Source organism: Gossypium raimondii, chromosome 8 (genome assembly GCF_025698545.1).
Source record: "Gossypium raimondii isolate GPD5lz chromosome 8, ASM2569854v1, whole genome shotgun sequence".
NCBI classification, from domain to species: Eukaryota; Viridiplantae; Streptophyta; class Magnoliopsida; order Malvales; family Malvaceae; genus Gossypium; species Gossypium raimondii.
Genome location: NC_068572.1, coordinates 49,840,872 through 49,864,066, shown reverse-complemented (window position 1 = coordinate 49,864,066; position 23,195 = coordinate 49,840,872). Strand labels below are relative to the sequence as shown.

Below are 23,195 nucleotides of genomic sequence, written 5' to 3'. Positions count from 1 at the left end.
TTGCTATACCCCCCCTGTCAAACCCACACAATCATAGTTAAGCCATGGAATTTAGAGCCCAATTCCAGCATTTCGTACTTATCTCACAACATCCAAAAAGAAGAAATCAGTAAAAGCAAATTTATAGAAGAAAATGTAAAAAAGAAAACAGTAAGTCGGCTTCATTTTAACACCTAGTGGGAAGACCTAACAAGCTAATTCGTACCTTCCATCAATTGTATCCCAACAAATATCGATGCCATGCCCCAATATAATATGACAGGGCAAAGCTCTGGTTTCACTAAGTCAAAATACTTTAACTCGAAATTATTTCCACAACCGTTCCCCCTACTACTATGTCTCACCCCCCACCCCCCCTAGCTTTTTACCTTTACAGCTTTTCTTAATACATTAAACAAAAACAAATTAACCCCACATTATTTTGTCTTCGGGGAAGGTTATAAACTAGTAGAATAGTGTGCATCCCACGTTTTTAGTGACAACCACCGAATTAAAAATTTGGGTATCGAGGAGTTTATAATTGTGTTAATAGAGGAAATGGTGGTAGCTAATTAAATTCGAATTTTGTACTTATTTTGAATTTTATTTTTTAAAAAGTTATATGAATTAAACAATTAAATTTAATTCCTTTGAGAGAAGACAAGTCAAATGTGTATATTTAAAGACATCAATTATTACATATTAGGGTTTATTAGCTAGTTTCGGTCCAAGAACTTTTTTATAGGGATGCGCAAAGGCTAGTACTGCTCTCCTTTTTTTTATTTTTTGTTTGTTTTGGTCCATGACTGCTACAACTCTTGTTAATTTGCATGATCAGCTTCTAGAGAACACACCTGAATCCTATACATATGTATATAAGGATTTCTAAGTTTATGTATTTGACCACCCAAAATTATTGTGGGTAGTAATCATGGGATAGGGGATGCCTTTTGGGCTTTCCCTATTGGGCACTTTGGTCCCCCTCCATGTTGATTAATTTGCCTGGTTTACCAATTTTTCTACCATCATTTATGGCCACATATAAGTAAGGATTTTACTTCCCTTATCCTACATTAGAAATTTCATTTTTTTTTATTCAATTATATTGCTTATAGTTAAAATTAGAATGGTTTTAAGAATAAGTTAAGTGTAACGGTAAGGTATATTGTATTTTTAAAGGGAGATGTAGATTTGAACTTTGAAGATGATATTATTGAAAGGGATAGGCATTAATCCCGAACATGAACCGTCAAACAGATATTAAGAATACCAAAAAATAGAATAATTTTTATAGTTTAAATCAATGTTTTTGTTGTTGTTTATGTTTTACCTTAAAACAAAGAATAAGTGACAATAAATTGTATATTAGGGAAACAAAAATACAATTAAAAATAGGTAATAGTGTATGAAGGAAAAGAAAGAAAGGGTTGAAATGAATGTTTTGTATAAATAAAAGTGGGGGCAAAGAGCTCCTATTTTTACCTTGACCTCCCAAAAAGGAGCACCATATTCCATTGTGATTGGATTGAGTGTTTCTTAAGGTTTTGTAGGACCAAATTTCCCCCCTTCCCATATTAGTCATTTCTACCTTTACTTGAAGAGAATAACATTGTGGAATGCAATGAAAGTGAAACCAAGGAATTAAATTAAAATAAGATGGAAAATTATATGTGTTAATGGGTTCTTGTCAAAATCTACATATTTCTTTCAATCACTAGTCTCTCTAGATTTGTAGGGCACTTATATAAGCTCCCCTTTCGCTCCAAGTCGTTGGAAAAGATTCAAAATGTTTCCACTTTTCGTTTATTAATTTTTATAATTTTAAACTAGATATTTCCTTTATTATCATTGCTTTCATTAGTGCTTTAATTAATCAAGAAGTGTTGGTGTGTGATTCATTATCGAGAAATCATTTTATAGGTCCTCCTCACCACATCATTCGTGGTCCCTTTTTAATTATTTAATGGCATTTCAATCATTTCTTTTCCATGTTATTGATATATAATTTTGGTAATTTTTTTTAATCCTAAAACACTGAACTTTGAACCCGAATCATAAACCCCAAACCTTGAACTCGAATCTCAAATCTCGAACCACAAGATTTCGGATAAAATAATTACCAAAATTATATATCAATAACGTAAAATAATTTTTCATCAACATATAAATTTATATAATAATAAAACATTAAATGGACACTCGAAAAAATAAATAAAATAAAATATGATATGACATAAATACCTAAATTTATCTGTGTTTGATAGTTGATATATTCAAATGGAAAAAGGGTTGGTTAAAAGGGTGTGATTAAGGGGAAATTTCTTCTTTTAAAAGTGTGGTCAAGTTCCTTAAGAATATTGTGTTTCCTATAAGGAAAGAACCAACCCTCATCGTTTCTCTTAAAAGAAAAATGTATTAGGGAATATCAATTATTAAAGTTCTCCACTAATTATACTTTGAATAGATATTATCCCAAATCAAACGTTGCTCTACAAAGCTGGCAGCTACTCATGCCTAAACTATAACTTATTTATGGCACTTTAAATCAATCACATTTACATTAATTTAATACAAGTATCCTTCATTAGTATTTTAGACACTCAATGTCTCATAATTCATAATTGTGTCTCGTAATAATGTTACTTTTAAGGTTCAAACTAGTGAGAGCACTTAAGGTTTCGAGGGTTTTGCTTTTAGAAAAACATCTTGACCCATTTGCCAATTTTGAATGACATAAAATATTGTCCATAGAAATAATACAAAAATATAATGTCGGTATGAATATTTTTCACCCTCCTCTGCTCTATGATTAATCAAAACTATTCTTGGTCACAATTCATTAACTATACAAATCACGTGATCTCTACAATCATCCGACGATTCACTATATTTGGCAGAAAAAAGAAAAAAAAGAGTTTGATTATGAGATCAATGAAGCCATTTTCCCTTTTACTTTCACAAGTCATTTTCACATATTCCCCCACACAAATAGTTTAGTAGGCCATAATCTCAGTCAGATGGTGCACTTCCAATATTTCATACAACTATTAACCCAACCCATTAATCATTGTATTTGCCTTTTGGATTTGGGTGGCATGACTTAGCTTTGGTTGGATTATATATATTAAAAAGAATTATATTTTGATACCACATTTAGAATTACCTATAGTTTCTCCCCTGCGTTTCAGTACGCTCAAACTCACAATCTCTTACATTAGCAACAATACCGATACCAATCAAGTTAAATACTCGAACCCATTTTAATTAAATGAAAAGGAAATGTAGGTATTAATGAGAGATTCCATGTTGCCATTTCATTGGGAAACTGAGAAAATGAGTAGTAAATAAGATTAGGGATTTTAATTTGTTTCCCTCACCACACCAAGATAGATGCTTCCACACTTGTTTAAAAAGAAATGGTATGGGTTGACATTGATCCCATTACTTTAATCCACTGCTTAATCATGAAATTAATTAGTAGCTACGCATATCAATATTCAGTATGTTCTCTGTGTCGGTAGCTACAATTAATATAACTTTGAATCACCAAACATGCAATTAATAAACTACACCATACACATAAGATATGTATGTTTGGTACATTGCTCCCTATCTATGCTGTCGGGAACCCTAGCTTATTTTTCTTTATTATTATCCTGCTAATTTCAAATTAAGTCTGGAATTTATCGACTTTAATTTTAGTTTGATTCAATTTTCACAAACCACAAACATCATTATTGGTATAATAATACCTTTTGCATTTACATATCACATACATAAATAATTATACTTATCTAACATAAAAAATAATTTAATCTTTAAATCTGTACAATTAAATCAAAATCAAAGTTCATGTCTAGTTTTGATATTTATCCGTTTTAAATTAACAAAGTTATGCTATCTAAATATGTTATTTTATTCTTAAACTTAAAATAATTAATATTCAAAATAGAGTTTACATCGTATTAATCTATTTCAGAATAAATAAAATTGAAATATAAAATTTTTCCTATTCTTTAAACTTAATTTTTTATTTAAATATGATAAGAAACCAAAAAAAAAACATATATTTTAAATATACTTTGAACTTAAATTAAGTTATTAAATTCTACAAAATAAATAATTATAATTTTAAAATTTTATTTATTATTAAAATAAATAAATGGAACATCAAATTAAGTATTAAAAGTGAAGGTCTTTTAAATATTTTAAATTAACAAAGTTATGCTATCTAAATATATAATTTTAGTTTTTTTCAATTGTTCACTTCTACTACCTTACCCCTTTTTCTGAGAATATTTCCTATTCTCTCTTTTAGATTTGACACATTTAAAGGATACGGTATAACCTTTACAATTCCATATCTTATACAAAAGTCATGATAGAAACCATTTCCCCTATCTCTTACAACGGCTAAAGATAGAAATACTCAGTTAGGACCTCTCTAACTTTTAAAAGCTCAACTAGAAAACCAACTCCCTTTTATAAAGGTGATTTAGTGTAAGTAAGAAATGCCTCTATAAGGTAGGTGTTTACAAATTTAAGCTCTCTCAAACACAAATAAGCACTTGAATAAAAATAAAAGAAGCTCTACCCAACAAATGTTTATTTACAATATACTCTTTGATCTTTGAAACTTATATTTCACCTTCATTGGAGTGTTTGGAGGCTTTATTTATACCCCTCATTTAATTCTAGTTGTTAGTGATAGTTGAAGAGAGAATAAATTTGTGCATTAAAGTTTTACTACACGGTAAGGTATCGATACCTAGAAGGAATCTTTGTATTGATATTTTTTACAAAAATAGTCATTTGACACAGAGAAATATCGATACCATGAGGGTAAGTACCAATACTTTTGGATTAGGTATCAATATCTCAAGAACATGTATATAATACTTTACACTTCTAGAAATGACTATGGCTACTAACTTCCTAAGGTATCGCTACTCTATGTAAGGTATCTATACTTAGACACTAAAATGCTTGAAAAATGCTTTTAAACACCTTGAAATCATTTTTGATTGACTCAAAAACATTTGAAACGTATCAAATTATTTTATTAAAGCGTTTTGAGAATTTTAAGATCCTGAGAATGTTTAATGAGATGTTCCGTAATATTTTGACAAAATGACTTAAAAATAAATATGTAAATTATATATTAAATCTTGTTATATCAAAAGCTTGATAAATCAAAGTTAACAGCAATAAACTATTTATAAGCAGTATTACTAGTAGCTAACAAAATTGTAGAAAAGATGCTATAAGAGTTCATGATTGTCAAAATGATAAATTTATCCTTAAAATTTACATAATTAAAATACTATTTATATAATTTTGCATCATCCACAAACAAAACATTAATTAAATATTTAATTGATAATTCAACAAAATACAATAATTTAAATAAGGAAATGTGACTTGGAAAACATCATAATACAAAAATTAATATGTAAATAAGTTAAAATATGCATAAAATAAATATTGGTACCTAAATTGTTTTCATAATTCTTTCCCTCTCTTTTCTCTTCCTTTCCTTTTGCCATCCTTTTTTTCATAATCAATAAATCATTAAATGGTTTTTTTCTTCAAAAGAACACTCGTCAATATTTTAGATTAGCACTTCTATAGTATTTACATGTTTGTGGCTTTCATATAGGCATAATAATTTATTTGACCCTTCAACTTTACAAAAGAAATCATTTTAGTTCTCTATTTACTTTTAGCCTTTAAACTCACTCAAAATAGATGAAAAATTAAGATTTGTTAACCTTGTTGATGTGACATACATGTGGATTGTCATATGCATGCCATGTTAGCAATTAATTATCTTTTTAGTATTTAAAAATTAAATAAATTATTATTAAAAAGTATAAAAAATGTTTCATTTAAAAAGTTAATTAATTTCTTGATGTCATGTCAGCACCTTAAGTTTTCCATCTATTTTGAGGGTGATTCGACAAATAATACAAGTTGAAGGGGTAAAAAAGGTGAAAATTTAAATGGAGGGATAGGGTATAGTTTGTGAACTATAAGATTAATTTGAGTATAGAAATTAGATTGTGAATGGGGATTTATTGAAATGAGCAAAGGCGAGGAGATTAAAGGTAAAGAGAATCCAAAAATGGCCCTTCTTCTTCTTCTATGTCTAAATTTGGATTCCAAACCCACTCAACACATTACCTTGCAAACTTATTACATTTTTTTGTCCTCTCCCATTACTTTATTTCCAATACAAACTAAAAAACAATTAGCTAACTTTCATGAAAACTGAAGTTCACGTGCATCTCCCAAGCACCAACCATGATTATGGCTATCAAATTGTGGTATTATTTAAATCAGAGCGGCGGGATTGAGTGTGTATCAAATCTGAAACCGATCGTAGGGACCTTAGGTTCATGGAAGCAATTAAAGGCATTGATATTGTAGGACCCCAAAAGAATAGGGGCCCAAAACTCAAGTATTGTCACGCTGGGTTAATCAAAGTGCTAAAATGCTTTTGCATCAGCTCACAATTTAACAAAAGAAAGAATGTTAATTTCTGCTGCCACTTTAGCATCTTAGTTGGAGTGTAAATTTTAAGGATGATGGGCTCTCTCAAGAAAAAGGGTTGATGTCGGTTCTAAAGTAGAAAATTAAACATGAAGCATGTTGGGTAGCTGTGTATTAGTGTGTCATTAATTAATCACATGGCATTAGGGGAATCGTACATTCAAAACACACAGAAATGGAGAACCGCATCCATCCATCCATGCAGGCATTATTTATTAATTACTATCTAATGAAAATTGGTGGCGTTTCAACCCATGCAAAAGGTTTAGAATTAAAAAACTTTGTCAGATACTTGGGACATCTTTTCTTTGCCCCCTTTTTTACTTTACTAATGCATTAATTACTAAGGCTAGGGGGTTTGTGATGAATGGTCTCCATGGATGATGGACACCAGAGCTACAATGTTTCAACAATTTAAGCAATTTGAAAAACCCCAGTAATGCTCAACTGCTAAACAAAATTTATCACGTCTCTTTTCAAATCAAATTTCTTTGGACATATATATTTTTTATTTTAATATTTGAATCATTTGAATTATCTAATCTAGATATGATTAACTTAAAAATAAACTCGAATCACCTCAGAATTCAAACTCGATTACTTATTTTGGAATGGACTATAAAGATAAATAAAATGTGCAATATTATTGCAATATGTAAATAACCAATTAGAAAATCAAAGCATACTCATTCACTCTAACTTTACCAAAATTTAACCCCTAAAAAGTTTTATGTAATTTTAAATGATAATATCGGTTTAGTGATATTTTTGTTGTTCACTTATATGTCAACAAAAATTCTAATACAAAAAAATTAATTAAGTCTTTGTATTAAATTCGCACTCAATTAAACCCCACCGTTAACGATTTCCGTCAATGACTACGTTGATCGTTAAAATAAATTGATTGGCTAATCAAATGGGGCCACACAATATCTTATGTTTAATCTAATATTCTTTTCATAAAAATAGAAAAAAATATTAAATATTAAAAAATATTAAAATTGATATAAACTTATTAAAATTATAAATATTATAAAAAAATAAAAATCTAATAAATTATAAATTAATTGTAAAATTAATAAAAATTATTTAAAATAATTTAATTTTTTTAAAAATATTTTATTTCTTAAAAAAAGTAAAAAAAAAATTAAAATTGATATAAACTTATAAAAGTTATTAAAGAAGTCATTAAAACTTGAATTGGTAAGGGCACCGGTCCAGCGAAAGCCATTAGACCAAAATTACATTATTCAACTATTAGCATATGTCAGAATGAAATATTCTAATCAAAGTTTTCAGAATCGGACTGATGATCGAATCGATTAGACCATCAATTTTACAGTTTGACTGATCAGTCATTTCAATTAAATAAAAACATCACAAAATCAAAAATCAAAATATTTAAAAATAAAAAAAATTGGTTCAAACGTCCAATTCTCAAGTCAAACGGTCTAATGGCTTTCTTCAGACCTACACCTTTTTCGATTTTGGTCTAATTGGTCCAACCGACTGATTCAGTCCAGTTCAACTCTTAATGTTCTTTTATATATGTTTTTATAAGTTTATATTAATTTTAATACTTTTTATGATTTTTATAGAATTTAATACATTTTTTATAAAATCTTAAATATATTTTATTAATTTTATAATTTTTATAATTTATTATAATTTTTATAAGTTTATATTAATATTAATATATTTTTAACATTTAATAATATTTATACCTTCTTATAAATTTTTTGATTTTTTATAATTATTAAATGATTTTTTGTTATTTTTATGGAAAATTATTATATTAAACTAGAAGTTGTCACGTGTCACCGTCTGATTGGCTAGTCAATTTATATTAATGGTCAACATGGTCAATGACGGAAATCGTTAATGGATGGGCTTAATTGATTATTTTAGTTAACGATAAAGACTTAATTGGGTGCAAATTCAATACAGAGGCTTAATTGAATTTTTTTTTCATTTTCTTAAGGTCTTTTTTGACATATAAGCCTTTGTTCTGTAGGCAGTGTTAGAAGACCACCTAATAATTGGATTTGGGTGAAATTGATTGTAGTTACATAGGAGTAATATATTTGGGTAAACATTGTAATTGGTGAGTCCGGTTGAGTTGGTGTAATTGGAGCACCTGAATTATACTTTTCAATTTTTAAGGGAGGGAGAGAATTGAAATAATAACACAAGTAATTATATTCAATTTCAATCTTAAGTTATAAAAATTATATTATAAGCGTGAGCACGTATGAGATTTGGAATGGTTATGGTAAAAATATTTATATTATAAATTAAAAAATCATATTATAAAAATAATTATGTCTGCTTTTAAAAGTTATAACAACAAATTTTATTATTTAAATCCTAAATATTTTTAAAGTCATGGCCATAAATTTTATTATAAAAACAATTTAACATGTTATAAAAGTGTGATGGTAAAAATAAATTATTTATAATAATCCTTATAATAAGTTGTTGTAGACTTTAAGAAAACATTTTTAATAAAAGTTATATATTGTAACTTTTATAATATTTTACTTAATTTCTATATGGTAGAAAAAGGTTATAACTTAGTATAAATTTTCTCTAAATTAAATTTTATTTAAATTTTTGTAATTAAAATTACAGTTCATTTGCACTGTGAACTCAAGTATCATATATGTTATATGCTAATACAAAAAGTTTACTTGCATCATATTGTGAGGTATAATACATTTGAAATAATGGAGTCAGACACAAGCATCGAAGATGGCTCACGAACTCTTTAATTTGAGATATTTAAAGCTTCGAAATGTAGTTGAAAGGGTATTTGTTGTTCTAAAAAATATTTCTCATATTAACCTCACATTAGTGTAGTATAAAAAAAAAGTTGAATCATATTAGTATGTTGAATACTTCATAACTTCAATATTGGTGAAATTGGGATGTCTCGTATTTCAAAGAGTACATGAAAGAAAAAGATTTTCATAATCTTAATAATACAAATTCAAATTATGATGATGATAATAAATTCAACCAAGGACCAACAATTTATGACAAGGGCACATGTTAAATATTAAAGAGGAATAACCCAACAAATATGAAACACTAGAACAATTAGATAAAATTACATATAATGTTGATTTTTCTTGTTATTTTATAGTAATTTATAAATTACATAAGTGTTTAATTACAAATAATACTACCAAACATAACATAGAGAATTATGATAAACTTATATTTTTCATTACAACTCTTTATAATAACAAGAGAATGTAATTACTACCCTAATAACTATTACGTTAATTAGTTACTCTGTATTATGCAGTAGACATGTTAAATTTTCTTTTCTCTAACATAATACGAAATTAAGGAGGGGGACTTCTCCTTTTTTATCTTCACCACCAACCATTTCGAATGGTTTGCACAAGAAAGAAAAGTCTTATAAAGTTGAATCCAAAAAATTAATCGAAATTTATTGATTTAAGTGGTAAGAATTTATATTTCTGTTTCAGGGTTTCATCTGACTTGATCCTAAATTTAATTATAGTCCGGGAACACTTAAAACAATATTAATTATAGGTCCTATAGGTATTAATCCAAACTAAATTACTAACATTTTCCCATTTGTCGATTGAACATTTAGGAAGCTAGGGGTGTCTACCAATCACAATTTACAGTGACATTCTTACCTTTAACTCTGCTTTAGAGGAAGGGGTGTTAATTTGAGTTTCCGTAAAATTAGGAGGACCATATACATAATACATGCAAGTGTATCTACCCTAAAACTGTTAATTATTATTATTATTATTATTATTATTATAGCCTTTTCAAATTCTCACGAGATTGGAAGAGAAATTGGATTAGTGGGGCCCAGAAGTCATGTACATACAAACATACGTACCGAAAGTAAAAATGTGGGAATTAGTGGCTTCATTATGCCCAGATGAGTGGTTGGAATCAAGGGTATATATTTAATCATACTCCCTACACCATTTCAATTTGAGATTCGTGTCTCATTAATTTTATCATTTACCAATTATTACAACTTTCTGGATGACCACTTACAGTAAATAATAGTTTAATCATTATATTTTATATTTATTTTATATAAAGAGTTTTAATGGTTGAATGGATGTGAGTGACTTTGTTTAAGATTGGGGAGATAATGATATGGTTAATGTAAGGTAGTAGTGAAATATAGGGAGCATGCAGCAGGGATTGAGTTAAAAAGGAGAGTGCGTGGGGGTTATAAAGGTAAGTATGAGTTGTTGAGGGACAAATGCACACGTTAAAGTAAAGTATTATTATTAGTATATAAAAATCTTCTTTTTATCCTCGAAAGAAAAGAAGGGAAAAAGGAAAGAAATTAAAGAAGGATAGAAAAGAAAGAAAGGGAATCAAAATCCCCTCAATTTAACTTATTTATGTTTTTAATGTTTTTTTTCTTCATTTCTCACGGCCTAGGAGAGGAGTAGTACCCTATGCTATAACCCCCCGGGACGTCCACAAAACCAGAAAAAAGCTAGGCTCTATACTTATATTATACTATCCTCCTCCTCCTCCTCCTCCTCCTTCTTTCTCTTATTGTTCATCTTCTTCAAGTGTCATTTTCTCACATATTCTCTCTCTCTCTCTCTCTCTCTCTCTCTCTCAACCTGAAATCTTTGCAACTACTGATCAACCCCCCCCCCTTCGGAGGAAAAAGTTAGTTCAAAACCCTTTTTGCTGTTTGGATCACCCTTAACACCCACCTCTCCTTGTATTTCACTTACTGTTATAGCTCAAGGACATACTGGGAGGACGACAACAGCAAGAGTAGCGAGGAGACAAGGAAGGCAGAAAGGGAGGAGTAATTAGGGAAAGGGGGGGGGGGGAGAGCTAAAAAGTGGTGGTTTTTTGTGGGTGTTAAAGATGGAGTTATTCCCTGCACAGCCAGATTTATCCTTGCAAATCAGCCCACCGAACATCAAACCCACATCCAGAGGTCTCGACTCCAGAAGCTCCATGTCTTCAATGGCAAAACCTGATAACTGCTTTGAGCTATCTTTCTCGAATCCAAGGGTTTCAGACTCCAACTCCAACCACTTCCATCAGCTTCTTCAAAACGGTAGCGCCACCGCCAATTGCAATGGTAATCTTTTCCAGTCTTATCACCACAACCAGTTCCCTCACCATCACAACCAACTGCAACATCCGCTACTGTATCAACATCAGCACCACCACCAACAACATCAACAAGGGCTAGGACAAGAGTTTGGTTTCTTGAGACCCATAAGGGGAATTCCCGTCTACCAAAACCCTCCTCCTCCCCCTCCTTCTCCTCCTTTCCCATTCGCTCAACAGCCCTTGGATTCATCCTTACCTTCCTCCCCTTCTTATTTGGCTACTACCAAAATTGGTAACACCAGCTTGAACCCCTTTCAGTCTCAGGGATTGATGAGATCAAGATTTATGTCAAGGTCTCCAGCTAAACGAAGCATGAGAGCTCCAAGGATGCGATGGACTACTACACTTCATGCTCGCTTTGTTCATGCTGTTGAGTTATTGGGTGGTCATGAAAGTATGCTTCACCTTTTCTTTCTCTACTATTCACTTTTCCGTCTCTATTTTCACCATTGTCTTTGTTTGATTTAAAGCAAAAAGGAGTTATGTAAACACTAAGTCTCTTGTCTTATCTTGTTGTGGCGATTTCAGGAGCTACGCCCAAGTCGGTTCTTGAGCTAATGGATGTCAAAGATCTTACCTTAGCACATGTAAAATCCCATCTGCAGGTAAACAACTTTCACATCCTTCAGTGCCATGATGGTTTTTCTATCCATTTTAGTTGCAAGGGTTTCCTTAAAATGGAAGCAAATATAAATACAACATTGAAAGATGTGGTTGAATTTTCTGCAACTATGGGTTTCTTCTCCAAGCTGATAATAGTGTGTGTTAGTGGGCTGGCGTGGTAGCTTGATGCAGCGTTAATGGTGGAAGTTAGCTAAGTTTGCATATTTTTAAACAGTCAGCATTACCGGAAGATGTTAATAACATTAGATTACAAATTCCAATGTTTCCTTGCAGAGGGTCTCCCAAATCCTCAGCACTTCTTTTTCTACTAGATCTGATGATTCTGCAAGCTAATAAACAGCTTTTTGCTTGGAAGAATGAACCGGCCCATGTAAACGAAAAGAATTCAATTAAAGAGAGAGAGAGCAGCAGCACAGCAGTAGTAAATTATTATCGTTTTCAAAATAATAAAAATATAATAAAAAAGAGTAAGACAAAGCCCAAGGTATTCAAAAACTCAGTCAATAGCTAAGCCAAGACAAGTTTCTCCCTTCAAATTCATCATGTTTTTTCTTCATAAAAAAAGTATTTTCACTAACAGTGAGTGAGAGAGAGAGAAAATAATATATATAAAGTACAAAGACACTATCATTTCTCAATGATATCTTCTTCAGATAGGTTTCTTTTAACCACCCTCCCTTAACCATGGTTAAATCCTCCATCTTTTACTACTTCACTTCTCTGTATTCACCACCAACGCACATATTTTTATATACAAGCATAAATGCTTTCTTTGCTTGGCTACAGTTTCGTTCCCCTTTCTTTCTTTTCACTGTTCGTACTTGCTTAGTTGCATGCACTGACTAATGCCTACGATACACAAAACAGTTTACTATTGAGTCTACTTTCTGGTTTTTCTTTACTTTATTTGTCCATCTTTTTAGCTACTCAAAAGGGCTAAAAATGAAGGTAATTTAATTAAAGTTTTATTTACCTTGCTCATAAACTGACTCTAATGCTGATTTATTCGATTCATTATTTGGCTGCAGATGTATAGAACTGTGAAGACCACTGACAGAGCAGCAGCATCGTCAGGTCAGTATACCAATATTTGATCATCATTTAGGATTAATGCTGAAATTTGGGTTTAACAAAGAAGTTAACTGTTTAATCAAGCAGGACAAATGGATGCATTTGAAAATGGATCATCTGGGGATACATCTGAAGATATGATGTTTGAAATTCAAAACCCAAGAAGATCAGAGATATCAGTTCAGCAGGGAAGATCGTCATCATCAAATGCTCATCAAGACAAAGAGTACCATGGACTGTGGAGCAATTCGTCAAGGTTAGTCTGCTTTGTACTGCACTACTACTATTAGTAATACTAGTTTGGTTAGCCTTTCAGTGTGTGCCTGTCCTTTCTGTTTCATTTGCTTCCTTCTTATATACTGATTGGTTTTTTCCTTTCTAAAAACAAAATAAAAAAAGGGACAATGAATGAGATACACTGGGATCGATGTCACAACCACTACATAAACATAAATAGTACGACCCTTGGTTTTGTTTTGATTTATCATCTTGTATTATTGCCTTCATATAATATGTAGTTATATACTCTAAAACAAGAGTTTTAATAGAGTTAAAACGACCGATATGATTTTTTCTTTTAGAAAAATGTCAGCCCCCGTATGCTTGACAAGAACAGACAACGGTTTGTCTCTTGTATATATATGTAATATAAGATTGTTTGTATTAGGATCAGAATTAAAAATCCCATTTCTTTCAATCTCTTCGACTTTACCTTTATTTATATAGGCATTTTCTCTCTCCACCATCACATGCAAAATACAAAACATAGTTGCATGCAAAACGCTAGAAATCACTAAAAGAGGGGAGAAGTGAATTGGGTTCTTTGTTCTCTCTGTCGACGACAAGCCATCACCATGATGGAGTAATTATAATACTAGTTATTTAGAATCTGAGGCACAAATTGAGATGGTGGTGGTGGGTGTGGTAAGAAAAAGTTGAGTAAATTAAAAAAAAGGAAAAGGAAAGCACCCACTGATGGCCTTATCATTCCAAGACTTGAGAGAATCCAAATTCCCAAATGACAAATCCGCCTAAAAAATGGAGATATCTCTTTCCTTAGGATTTTGTGGGCTCGGATATAAGGCTAATAAATGGGTCCTACAAATGGAAAACTTAGTCTCAAAGCTAAATTCACTGGTGGCCCCATTAGTGGAAATATTTATTGTATATTGGTATTAAAGGTATGCCTTTGAACCTTCTTTGTGGTCTGTTGTTGTTATGGGTAATGGGCAATCACATGGCTTTCACTTTATTTCAATCAGCATAAAATGTAAAGTGTGTGTGTGAGCAACAACCATAAACGAGACAGTAAAAGATAGATTTCTTTTCTCAGTTTGCTTTTTCTTCTGCATGCATGCATGGCCTCCACTGATAGCAAATATTCTCTCTTTGTGTTGGTTTCTAACAGGGAAGCTTGGCTGCATGGCAAACCTAATGATTCTCCTCTAAACTTACCATCTCTCCAGGTTCTAATTTCTAACCTTTTATTTCCCCAAATAACCTCCTCTTTCCAACTTTTTCCCTACATTCTGTTGATGCTAATATATATATATATATATAAACACCAATATAAAATGAAAAAGGTATACCAAAAAGGTGGACCCAATTTTTTTCCTTCTTCTTTCATGGAGGCATGCACATTTCTAATTTGCATCATTTCCTGGTGTGGGTGGGTGTGTATGTGTGTGTGTGGGGGGGGGGGGTTATGATTGTTAAAAGTTCTTTTTTTTTGTTCTTTGAAGAACCCTCCCTAGCTCAGGCCTCATCATCAAATTTACTTAACATGCATTTATTATAAACCCAATCCTCTTGACCCATATCAAGCTCATTGGTTTGACCTTGAAACATGCATGGTTGTAGATGGGGTCAAATTATGAATAATGCACCAGGAAAGATAATTGTAATGCTAAAGAATAGTGTTGGGAATGGCACACAGGAGAGGAGCTGTACCAGGCTTAGTACGCTAGGCTATACTGTTCAAAATGAATGCTAATGCAATTTATTGCTTTTGATGATTTGTTTTATTATTTATTTTATTTAATTTTGGGTGCAGAAGGATATGGATCCAAAATGCTTAAGCTATGAGAGAATATCAGATGTAAGCTCATCAAGCCTTTCAGAGACATGCTCCAAGAAGCCTAATTTGGAATTCACATTGGGGGTTCCACATTGATATAGATATAAATAATTTTATATATTAGGGTGTGTACTGCTCATTTTGAAATGATCATATATATCTCTGACTCCGAAGAGAGGAGAAGGGGGAGTTGGAGAAGAGAATCAGGTACCCTCTCATATTTTATATATATATTAAAAAGAATATCAGATTATGAAAAGAAAAAGAGAGCAACTAAAGACAGACAAAGAGACAAGAAAGACAGAGAGCAACAAAAGGAGAGAAGGGGATGGCAAAAAAGAAAAGCACACGTCCTTCCTATCAAAGCAGCATTGAGAGATCCATATCAACATATTATATTCCTACGTAAATATGAAATCTAATTGATTTATGTTTTGCACTTAGTGACAGAGAGAGAGAGAGCGAGAGAGAGCGAGAGAGAGAGAGAGAGAGAGAAGAAAGATGAAAAAGTAGAGAGAAAAAAGAGAGGGAGAGAGTGACCCCTTTAACTATCTTAAAAGTATGAACTATATTTGAAGTGATCCTTGGTAATTGTAATGGAGCACTTTACATTTCTAATATAATTCTTAGCTTATTTTTACCAAAGCCTCAGTATGGGGTTTCTTTGGTCTCTGTTTTCTTTTTATAAAAGCAATTTTACATGCTTTACACTTTGTAAACAAAGGGGAAAAAAGCAATAAAAAGTCTTGAAGAAATACAAGATCTCAGAAGTAATGATAGTATTACCTTCAAATTTGTTGGGCAAAATACAATAAATAAGGAGGAAATGAAAAGGGAAAGTTTTGAAGCCTTTTCTCCAAAAATCACATATATCAAAGTTTATATAGAAAGGTATAGTCAAAAGCAAAAGCAAAAATAAAAAATAAAAACTAAATGAAGAAATCCTTCAATTTCGAATTAGTTGTTTTGGTTCCTATGGAAAGTATAGTACATGTTTCTATATTAAAAGTTAAATTAGTCCATATATATTAAATCAAAGAGTAAATTAGTCATTTATATTTAAAAACTCATTCATTTGTACTATTAAAAATTGGTTTAGCCGATAGAATAATTAGATAGTGACACATGACGTTCCATGTTAATATATGGGGACAAGCTTTAACAACAAAAATGAATGAAAATTTTTAACAAAAGAATCAATTTGCTCTTTGATCTAATGTATAGTAATTAATTTGCCCATTTTGAGTAGAGAAACTAAAATGTAATCGGACTTCTAATACATGGGCCTCTATGATACTTTTGCCGTATCATCAATCTAAACATGGGGAATTTGATGTTTATCTACCCTAAAACTTTTCCCTTTTTGTGATATATAGTGGAAATTAAATTACGTTTTGAAATGAATTTGTATATCAGATAATGACGAAATTCTACTCCTTTGATGGCTGAATAAAGAGCAATGTTCATCGCAATCCTCGTTGTTTGTCATTGGCACTTTAAATTAAGAAAGGGAAAAAAGCCATAGACTTTGATGTTTAGCTTTCCAAAAAGATGATTGAATGTCTAATTGCCGAGAGGAAGGTTCCTTGAAAGTGGTACCTATAAATTCCTCCCAACGGAGAATTATTGCTTTTTATTCCACATTTTGAGCTAGGGTTTTGGAATTTTCACCCGTCTTGTTCCACCAATTAGATATTCCTCTATGTTTTGCATGGAGAATTTTATTAATCCTTTTTATATCTTCAAACATAGACCCAAATTTCCTTTTAGGAAGGAAAAAATAGATAGACTAGACAATCAAAAATTGACTATTTTTCCTTGTAGAATTAAATTTCGAAAATATGAAGATGACACTTGTGTTTTGAGAAATGTAAAAAATTCGTATAACAATTATTGGGTTTATTTTTTTAAAAAAAGAGTTGAAAACTCCTTTAATCACCAAAATAGAAGAGAATGATTGGAAAAGAGGGTAGAAAAAAAAGTAATATATATAGAGAAGGATAGGGAATTTAAGACAACAACATCTGATCTAAGATAGACTTTTTGTACAGAAAGATTCCTACCAAAAAAATTTGTTCTCTAGTCAGATGTTTCCTTCTATAAAGCACAAAATTTCATGCCTTTGGTTTCATACCATTAGGCTTCAATAATTTTCAATTTGTGAACAAAAGGCTCATGTTCTAATGTTAGCTTTACCAAGTTATTATAATAACCATGTCTAGCACACACACACACAAAAAAAATGAGTCCAAAAATTTGTTGTTGGGTCGCAATCATGAATCAAGGACCGCAACTTCGAAAAGACTAAAGTGCCTCTAGGATTAAGGAAGACATGATGAAACTAGTTTCTTTATCAAGCTAATTTTGTGGTGAATAATTAAGGAGTTTTGTGTCATTTTATGTGTTTGCTTTGCCTCTTATACCAATTGGTCCACTATTGTTGCTAGCAATCTTGGGTTTCCTCCGAGATTTGGCAATCCTATAACAAGTAAAGGATACAAGTTTGGCAGCTTGAGATATGCAGGATAAGTGCAAGACAAAGTGATATTAAATTGGGAACCATAGTGGGGTTTTTTTGTAAGTTAAATCCACATGGACGTTCATGAGAAAATATATACATATATATATAATAGGATGGTCCAAAAGCTAGAATTGTACAATAATGTCATGCTTTTCTTTCAACCATTATTCCTTTACTAAAACCACGGCTTTCACTTAGCAAGGAAAGATTTGCCAGATTGTGGTATTTGATAAGCAACATTATGTTAAATTAAGCAACACTTTTAGAGTTAACATTAGTTGGATTTATTTAATTAAAGCATCTACTCAATAGGGTAACTTCTAAATCTAACTCTTTGTAGCTTTAGTGGTAAACTTTCAACTCAGGGTTGTTTTATTGTCAAATAGCTAAGCCTTTTGTTAGATATTGCATGTAATGTTACAACTTTTCCGTATGAGGAAAAAAGAAAAGAAAATGGACAGTGGGTAATTCATAAAATCCTTTGCAAAAAATGGAATCATCTTTTTACCCCCACCAATTTAAATTTTTAAACTTAGATCCAAATTTATCCTTATGTAAGGGTGTTAAAATCTAGGAGAATAAAAGAAGGAATAAACCTTTATTTTGGCTTTTAAAATTTTTAGACCCTCTAATACTCGCTTTGCTGAGGTTTTACACAAAGGTGGGGGGGCTTTGGGTTAAAGCTTACAGGTCCCAGTGACACACGAGACAGGCACTTGCATGTTCTCTGCTTTTGAAACCCATATATGTAGCAGCAAGATGTTAATGGAACAGACAGATTACCAAATCAATTTTTAAAGGTAATTATTAATTGCTCCCTCCAAAAAAAATGAAAATCAAACTGGGTATATAAGAATAAAGAGACATAATGGGAATTAACTTTAAGCAGACAACCCATCAGAATCAAATATAAAGTCACGGCCATAAAATCAAAGCAACCAAAAGTTATTTAGTAGGAATTTAATTAATAATTAGCTTTTCAACCTATATAACATCAATTCATGCTACTTTTACCAACAAATTTTAAAGTGATTGATTGTGCTCCCCCACTCACTCACTTTCCACCACTAATTTTATTACCTCTTGTAAATCTCAATTTTTAAACCAAACAAGGCTTTAACTCCTCGTGCAGTCCAATACGTACCTGCTTAGCATGGGATTTGGCTTTTATCTTTTGCTTTTTGCATGGACAGGTGAATGACTGAATACCCACTTCCAAACTTGATATTATTATTATTTCTTTAAACTAAGGAATTTCTCAGTCTTTGCTTTTCCTACTCATATGGGACAATCAAGATAGCAGTAAAAATGGTCCCCAGCAGTCGTGTGCCTTCAAAGAAAAATAAAGTAAATTAGAGTTTAAATTTGTAGCATCATGATCCTGCTCCTGATTTCCATAATTATACTTCTCCCATTTTTCTACCTTTTAACTTCTTCTACCACAGTTTTAATTAATTGATTAAAACATTTAGTTAAATATAATTATTATATTAGCAACTTATAAATTTATATATAATTTATAAATTTTTCTTCCATTTCTCTCTCTCCTTGTGTAATTAACTTAAACATACTTTTCCATAATATAATTATTATAAATGCACTTCCCTATTTTTTATAAAATAATTTATATATAAACATCGTTAATTAATATAAAATATTTCTCAATAAAATTATAATTTATTAAATTTATTTTATTGACTTTAGAGGCAAATATTCAACCTTAATCACTATAATTAATAGTTTAGTTTATGATGACATCATATATATAATTACGATTTCATATGTAGATATGTATATGATTACAATATAATTGTTTATATTTTTTGCGGTATTTTTCGTATCCGTTTTACAGTTCATGTTAGGAGTTCGTGACTACTCTTCTCAACGATGTCGTGTTCAAGATTCAAACCCTATTCTCCAACTCAATTGGTAAAAAAACAATAAAGCTAAAGTTTTTGTTTTGTTAAATATAGAGATAATTATATTATTTAAAAATTTTATAAAATAAATAAAGTTTTTTATGTACTCTTAAACTAGCTACTTAAAAAATCATTTTCTCAATAAAACTATTCGTTTTTTCTCAAAACTAAACCACCTATTATTATTCTTCTAGCTATTAGAAAAAATATATCCACCTTTGTTAAAATATTATTATTTCTCGAAATATAAAATTTATATATGAAATATTTTTAAAATTTAGTTTATATATAATATATTATATTTTCACATGTGTGATAAATTCTAGTTAATTTTTTCTTGGAGATAGACATGTTCAAGGGGTTAGACTATATGCCCAAGCTTAAAGGTGCACTCAAAATATAGGAGGACTTGGATAAAAAGTATGAGAGTCAAAATAAACTTGGGCAAAAAATTATGGTTGTTTAAAATGGGCTGAGCTTGGGCTTGAATATTAAAAAGCCCGAACTTGGCTCGTTTTCTACTTTATCATATGTATTTATATAGTATGTAATTTATATAAAATTAAATTAAACATATAATATTATAATGTAAACATTAAAAGTTACGTTTAAAATTTAATAAATAAATTAACCAAAAAATAACAAAAGAAAATATTAAATTAAAAAATATATATTTAAAAAAAGAAATAAAAATAATAATAGAAACAGGAGCTGATCAAATATAAGCAGGCTTAGACAAAACTTAAGACCAATATTTCGAGCCAGAACGGTCTTGGACAAGCATGAAGTATGCTAATATCACTACAAAGGCTTGCCCCGACTCAGCCTATGAACACATCTATTTGAAGATTTAGTTAGTTCACATATAAATATATTTGCATATTATCACTAGTTTATATATGGATATGCATGCAAATGAAATGACTTTAAATTTTAAAGGCAATAACTAAATGTATTTAAAACTTTAAAGATTTATACATTCTCTCTCTCTCTCTCTATATATATACGTTAAAATTAAACAAAGTTGTTTTTGTCATTTCCAACTGAGTTGTTGTTCGATTAAGGGCTTGTTTAGTAGTGCTTAAAAAAATCACTTTTGGCTCCAAAAGCATTTTTAGAAGAAAAGCTGTGCTAAACAAGCTTTTTTTGGCTGAAAGTTTTGGTTTTTTAAAAGCACTTTTGAAAAACACTTCTGAAAAGGAGAAGCTAAAATATTTAACTTTTCCTCTCCCAAAAACACTTTTGGTGCTTAATTACTTTTTCATCCCTCCAATAACTAGTACTTTCCCTTCTTTTTTTTATTGGTGCTTAATTACAAATGTATTAAAATCATTAATTAAAAATAAAAAATATTTTTTAAAATAATACAAATGTGTTAATATCTAATTACAAATATTTAAATATTTAAAATATAGTTTATATATTCTAATTAAATTTTATAAATAATTAATATTTATTGCTTAACAATATTTAAAATTTATATTTCATATATTAAAATATTAACAACAAGTTATAATAAAATTTTTTATATTCTTACTAAAATATAATAATATTAACTAATTTGAACATTATTTAAATGCATATTTGTTACATGTCTAAAATGAACATTTTATTTCTCAAAAGCACTTTTTGACAGTAATGTTAAACACTCAAATCTTAAACCAAACTTTTCAAAAAGACTTCTCAAAAGTACTTTTCCACAGCACTTTTCAAAAGCATTGCTAAACTAGCCCTAACCCTAACTCAGTTCTAGGTTTTATATAAGTGTAGAGCATATATATATTTTTTCTATCTTAATTTCCCTTTTAAACTTAATTTTAACGATTTCATTCGTATTTCTTTTTAAATATATCAAATTTAGTTTTTCATATAAGCTAATATATATGTATATGACTGGCTGCGCATGTGCGCATTAAAACACTGAACTTATATAATAATTTTTAAAGCCTGGTTTTACTGTAAGCGTACAAGTCAGTTGTAATATTTATAGTGTTACAATGAAACACCGAAGTATTCCAAGCATCAACCCAAAGGAAGAGACAATTGAGCAATAACTAGCATACACAATAAAGTCTAAGTGGCTACTAATATGATTTTATAGTACGACAGTCCATAAAAGATGATTTTGCAAGAAAATTAAAGATTCTACCCCAGGGACTAAATTGCAAGAAATGTAAACTACATGGACTATCCAGCAAATAACTAATGGAAGTTGGTTGACTTTGATGTGGTTCACCAAATTTCGGACTTGAGACATAAATCGCTTAAATTACTAAGTGGCTTCATTTTATCTTCCAATCTCAATTTTATCGATTTAGACGAATTAGGTCTGGCTTATCTTCAAACCTCACCGGCTAATTTGGGACTAACAAATGGGTGCGCGACAAGATTTCCTTCAAATCTCACTTTATCATCTTTTAGGGGCGTCACTACCTAAGTTCTTAGTTTTATTCAAAGTAGTCCAATTTGTTACAATTTAGTTCTTTGTCCAAAGTGTTTAGGTTATCCACACCATCAACCAACCTCCTTAAAGGTTTAGCTACGCATGCTTAAAGTGAAGAGAATAAACACAGTAATGAAAAACAAGGTAGCCATGAAAGTAAAGCTTGAGAAAAATATAAAAGTTGAGACTTTTATGCAAGAAAACTTAAATAACATGAAACCAAAAGCATTTAACAGAGAAATCTAAAGCAAGAAACATAAAAGGACCAAGCTTTAACAGATTTAAATTAAAATAAGCTGAAATACATTAAACTAAAGCTTAGAGAGTCTTAAAAGCAAAGTACAATGACTAGAAATGTAAATAAACCTTAGCTACAGTGTTAACCAACTTAACTAACATGAAGAGCAACAAGAATAAGAAGTAAGTGCAGAAAAATAAACTCTAATCTAAGATAGTAGAAGAGAAAAATAAAAACTCTAGAAAAGTGCAGAGAAAACTAAAAAAAAACCTAGAAAAAACTAAACCTAAACTAAGCTAATGTGTGTCTCTCTCTTTAGAAAATTTTGACTATTTTGAAGTGTATTTTGATGACTTTTCAATGCTAAAAATGCCCCTACATGGGCCTTGTATGATTGGTGGGCCGGGTAAACAAATGTTGCCCTTTTTGTCCAAGTTTGTCCCCTTGACAAAGGTGATATCGTAATACCTAGAAAAGGATATCGCGATATCTCGAGCAGTGTTGAAACTTGGGGTCTTCATTGGGAGGTGGATATTGCGATACCCAAAGGGATATCGTGATACCACTGAAGGTAGTCATTAGTCTTTTATACTGCCAGGGGTGTCGCGATTCCAAAGGTT

General features: G+C 30.5%; 1 protein-coding gene across 2 annotated transcripts; it reads left to right on the top strand.

Annotated features, from left to right (window-relative positions):
* The first annotated feature begins 10,959 nt into the window (after positions 1 to 10,959).
* On the top strand, positions 10,960 to 16,099 carry LOC105791901 (probable transcription factor KAN2). Of its 2 annotated transcripts, none has more exons than XM_052634685.1 (6): positions 10,960 to 12,076; positions 12,211 to 12,287; positions 13,335 to 13,380; positions 13,465 to 13,633; positions 14,786 to 14,843; positions 15,434 to 16,099. In XM_052634685.1, the coding sequence occupies exons 1-6, from the start codon at positions 11,428 to 11,430 to the stop codon at positions 15,548 to 15,550; spliced, it is 1,116 nt and encodes a 371-aa protein (XP_052490645.1). In that variant the 5' UTR covers positions 10,960 to 11,427; the 3' UTR covers positions 15,551 to 16,099. The 2 variants fall into 2 exon arrangements, with proteins under 2 accessions (XP_052490645.1, XP_012475654.1); XM_012620200.2 differs by having other exon boundaries at positions 10,962 to 12,076; positions 15,431 to 16,099.
* The last annotated feature ends 7,096 nt before the right edge of the window (positions 16,100 to 23,195 follow it).

Excerpts from the sequence above, each read along its gene's own strand:
- LOC105791901 (XM_012620200.2), top strand. The coding sequence starts at position 11,428 with ATGGAGTTATTCCCTGCACAGCCAGATTTATCCTTGCAAATCAGCCCA. Across the intron at positions 12,288-13,334 it reads ATGTAAAATCCCATCTGCAG|ATGTATAGAACTGTGAAGAC; the intron begins GTAAACAACTTT and ends ATTTGGCTGCAG. Across the intron at positions 13,381-13,464 it reads CAGAGCAGCAGCATCGTCAG|GACAAATGGATGCATTTGAA; the intron begins GTCAGTATACCA and ends TTAATCAAGCAG.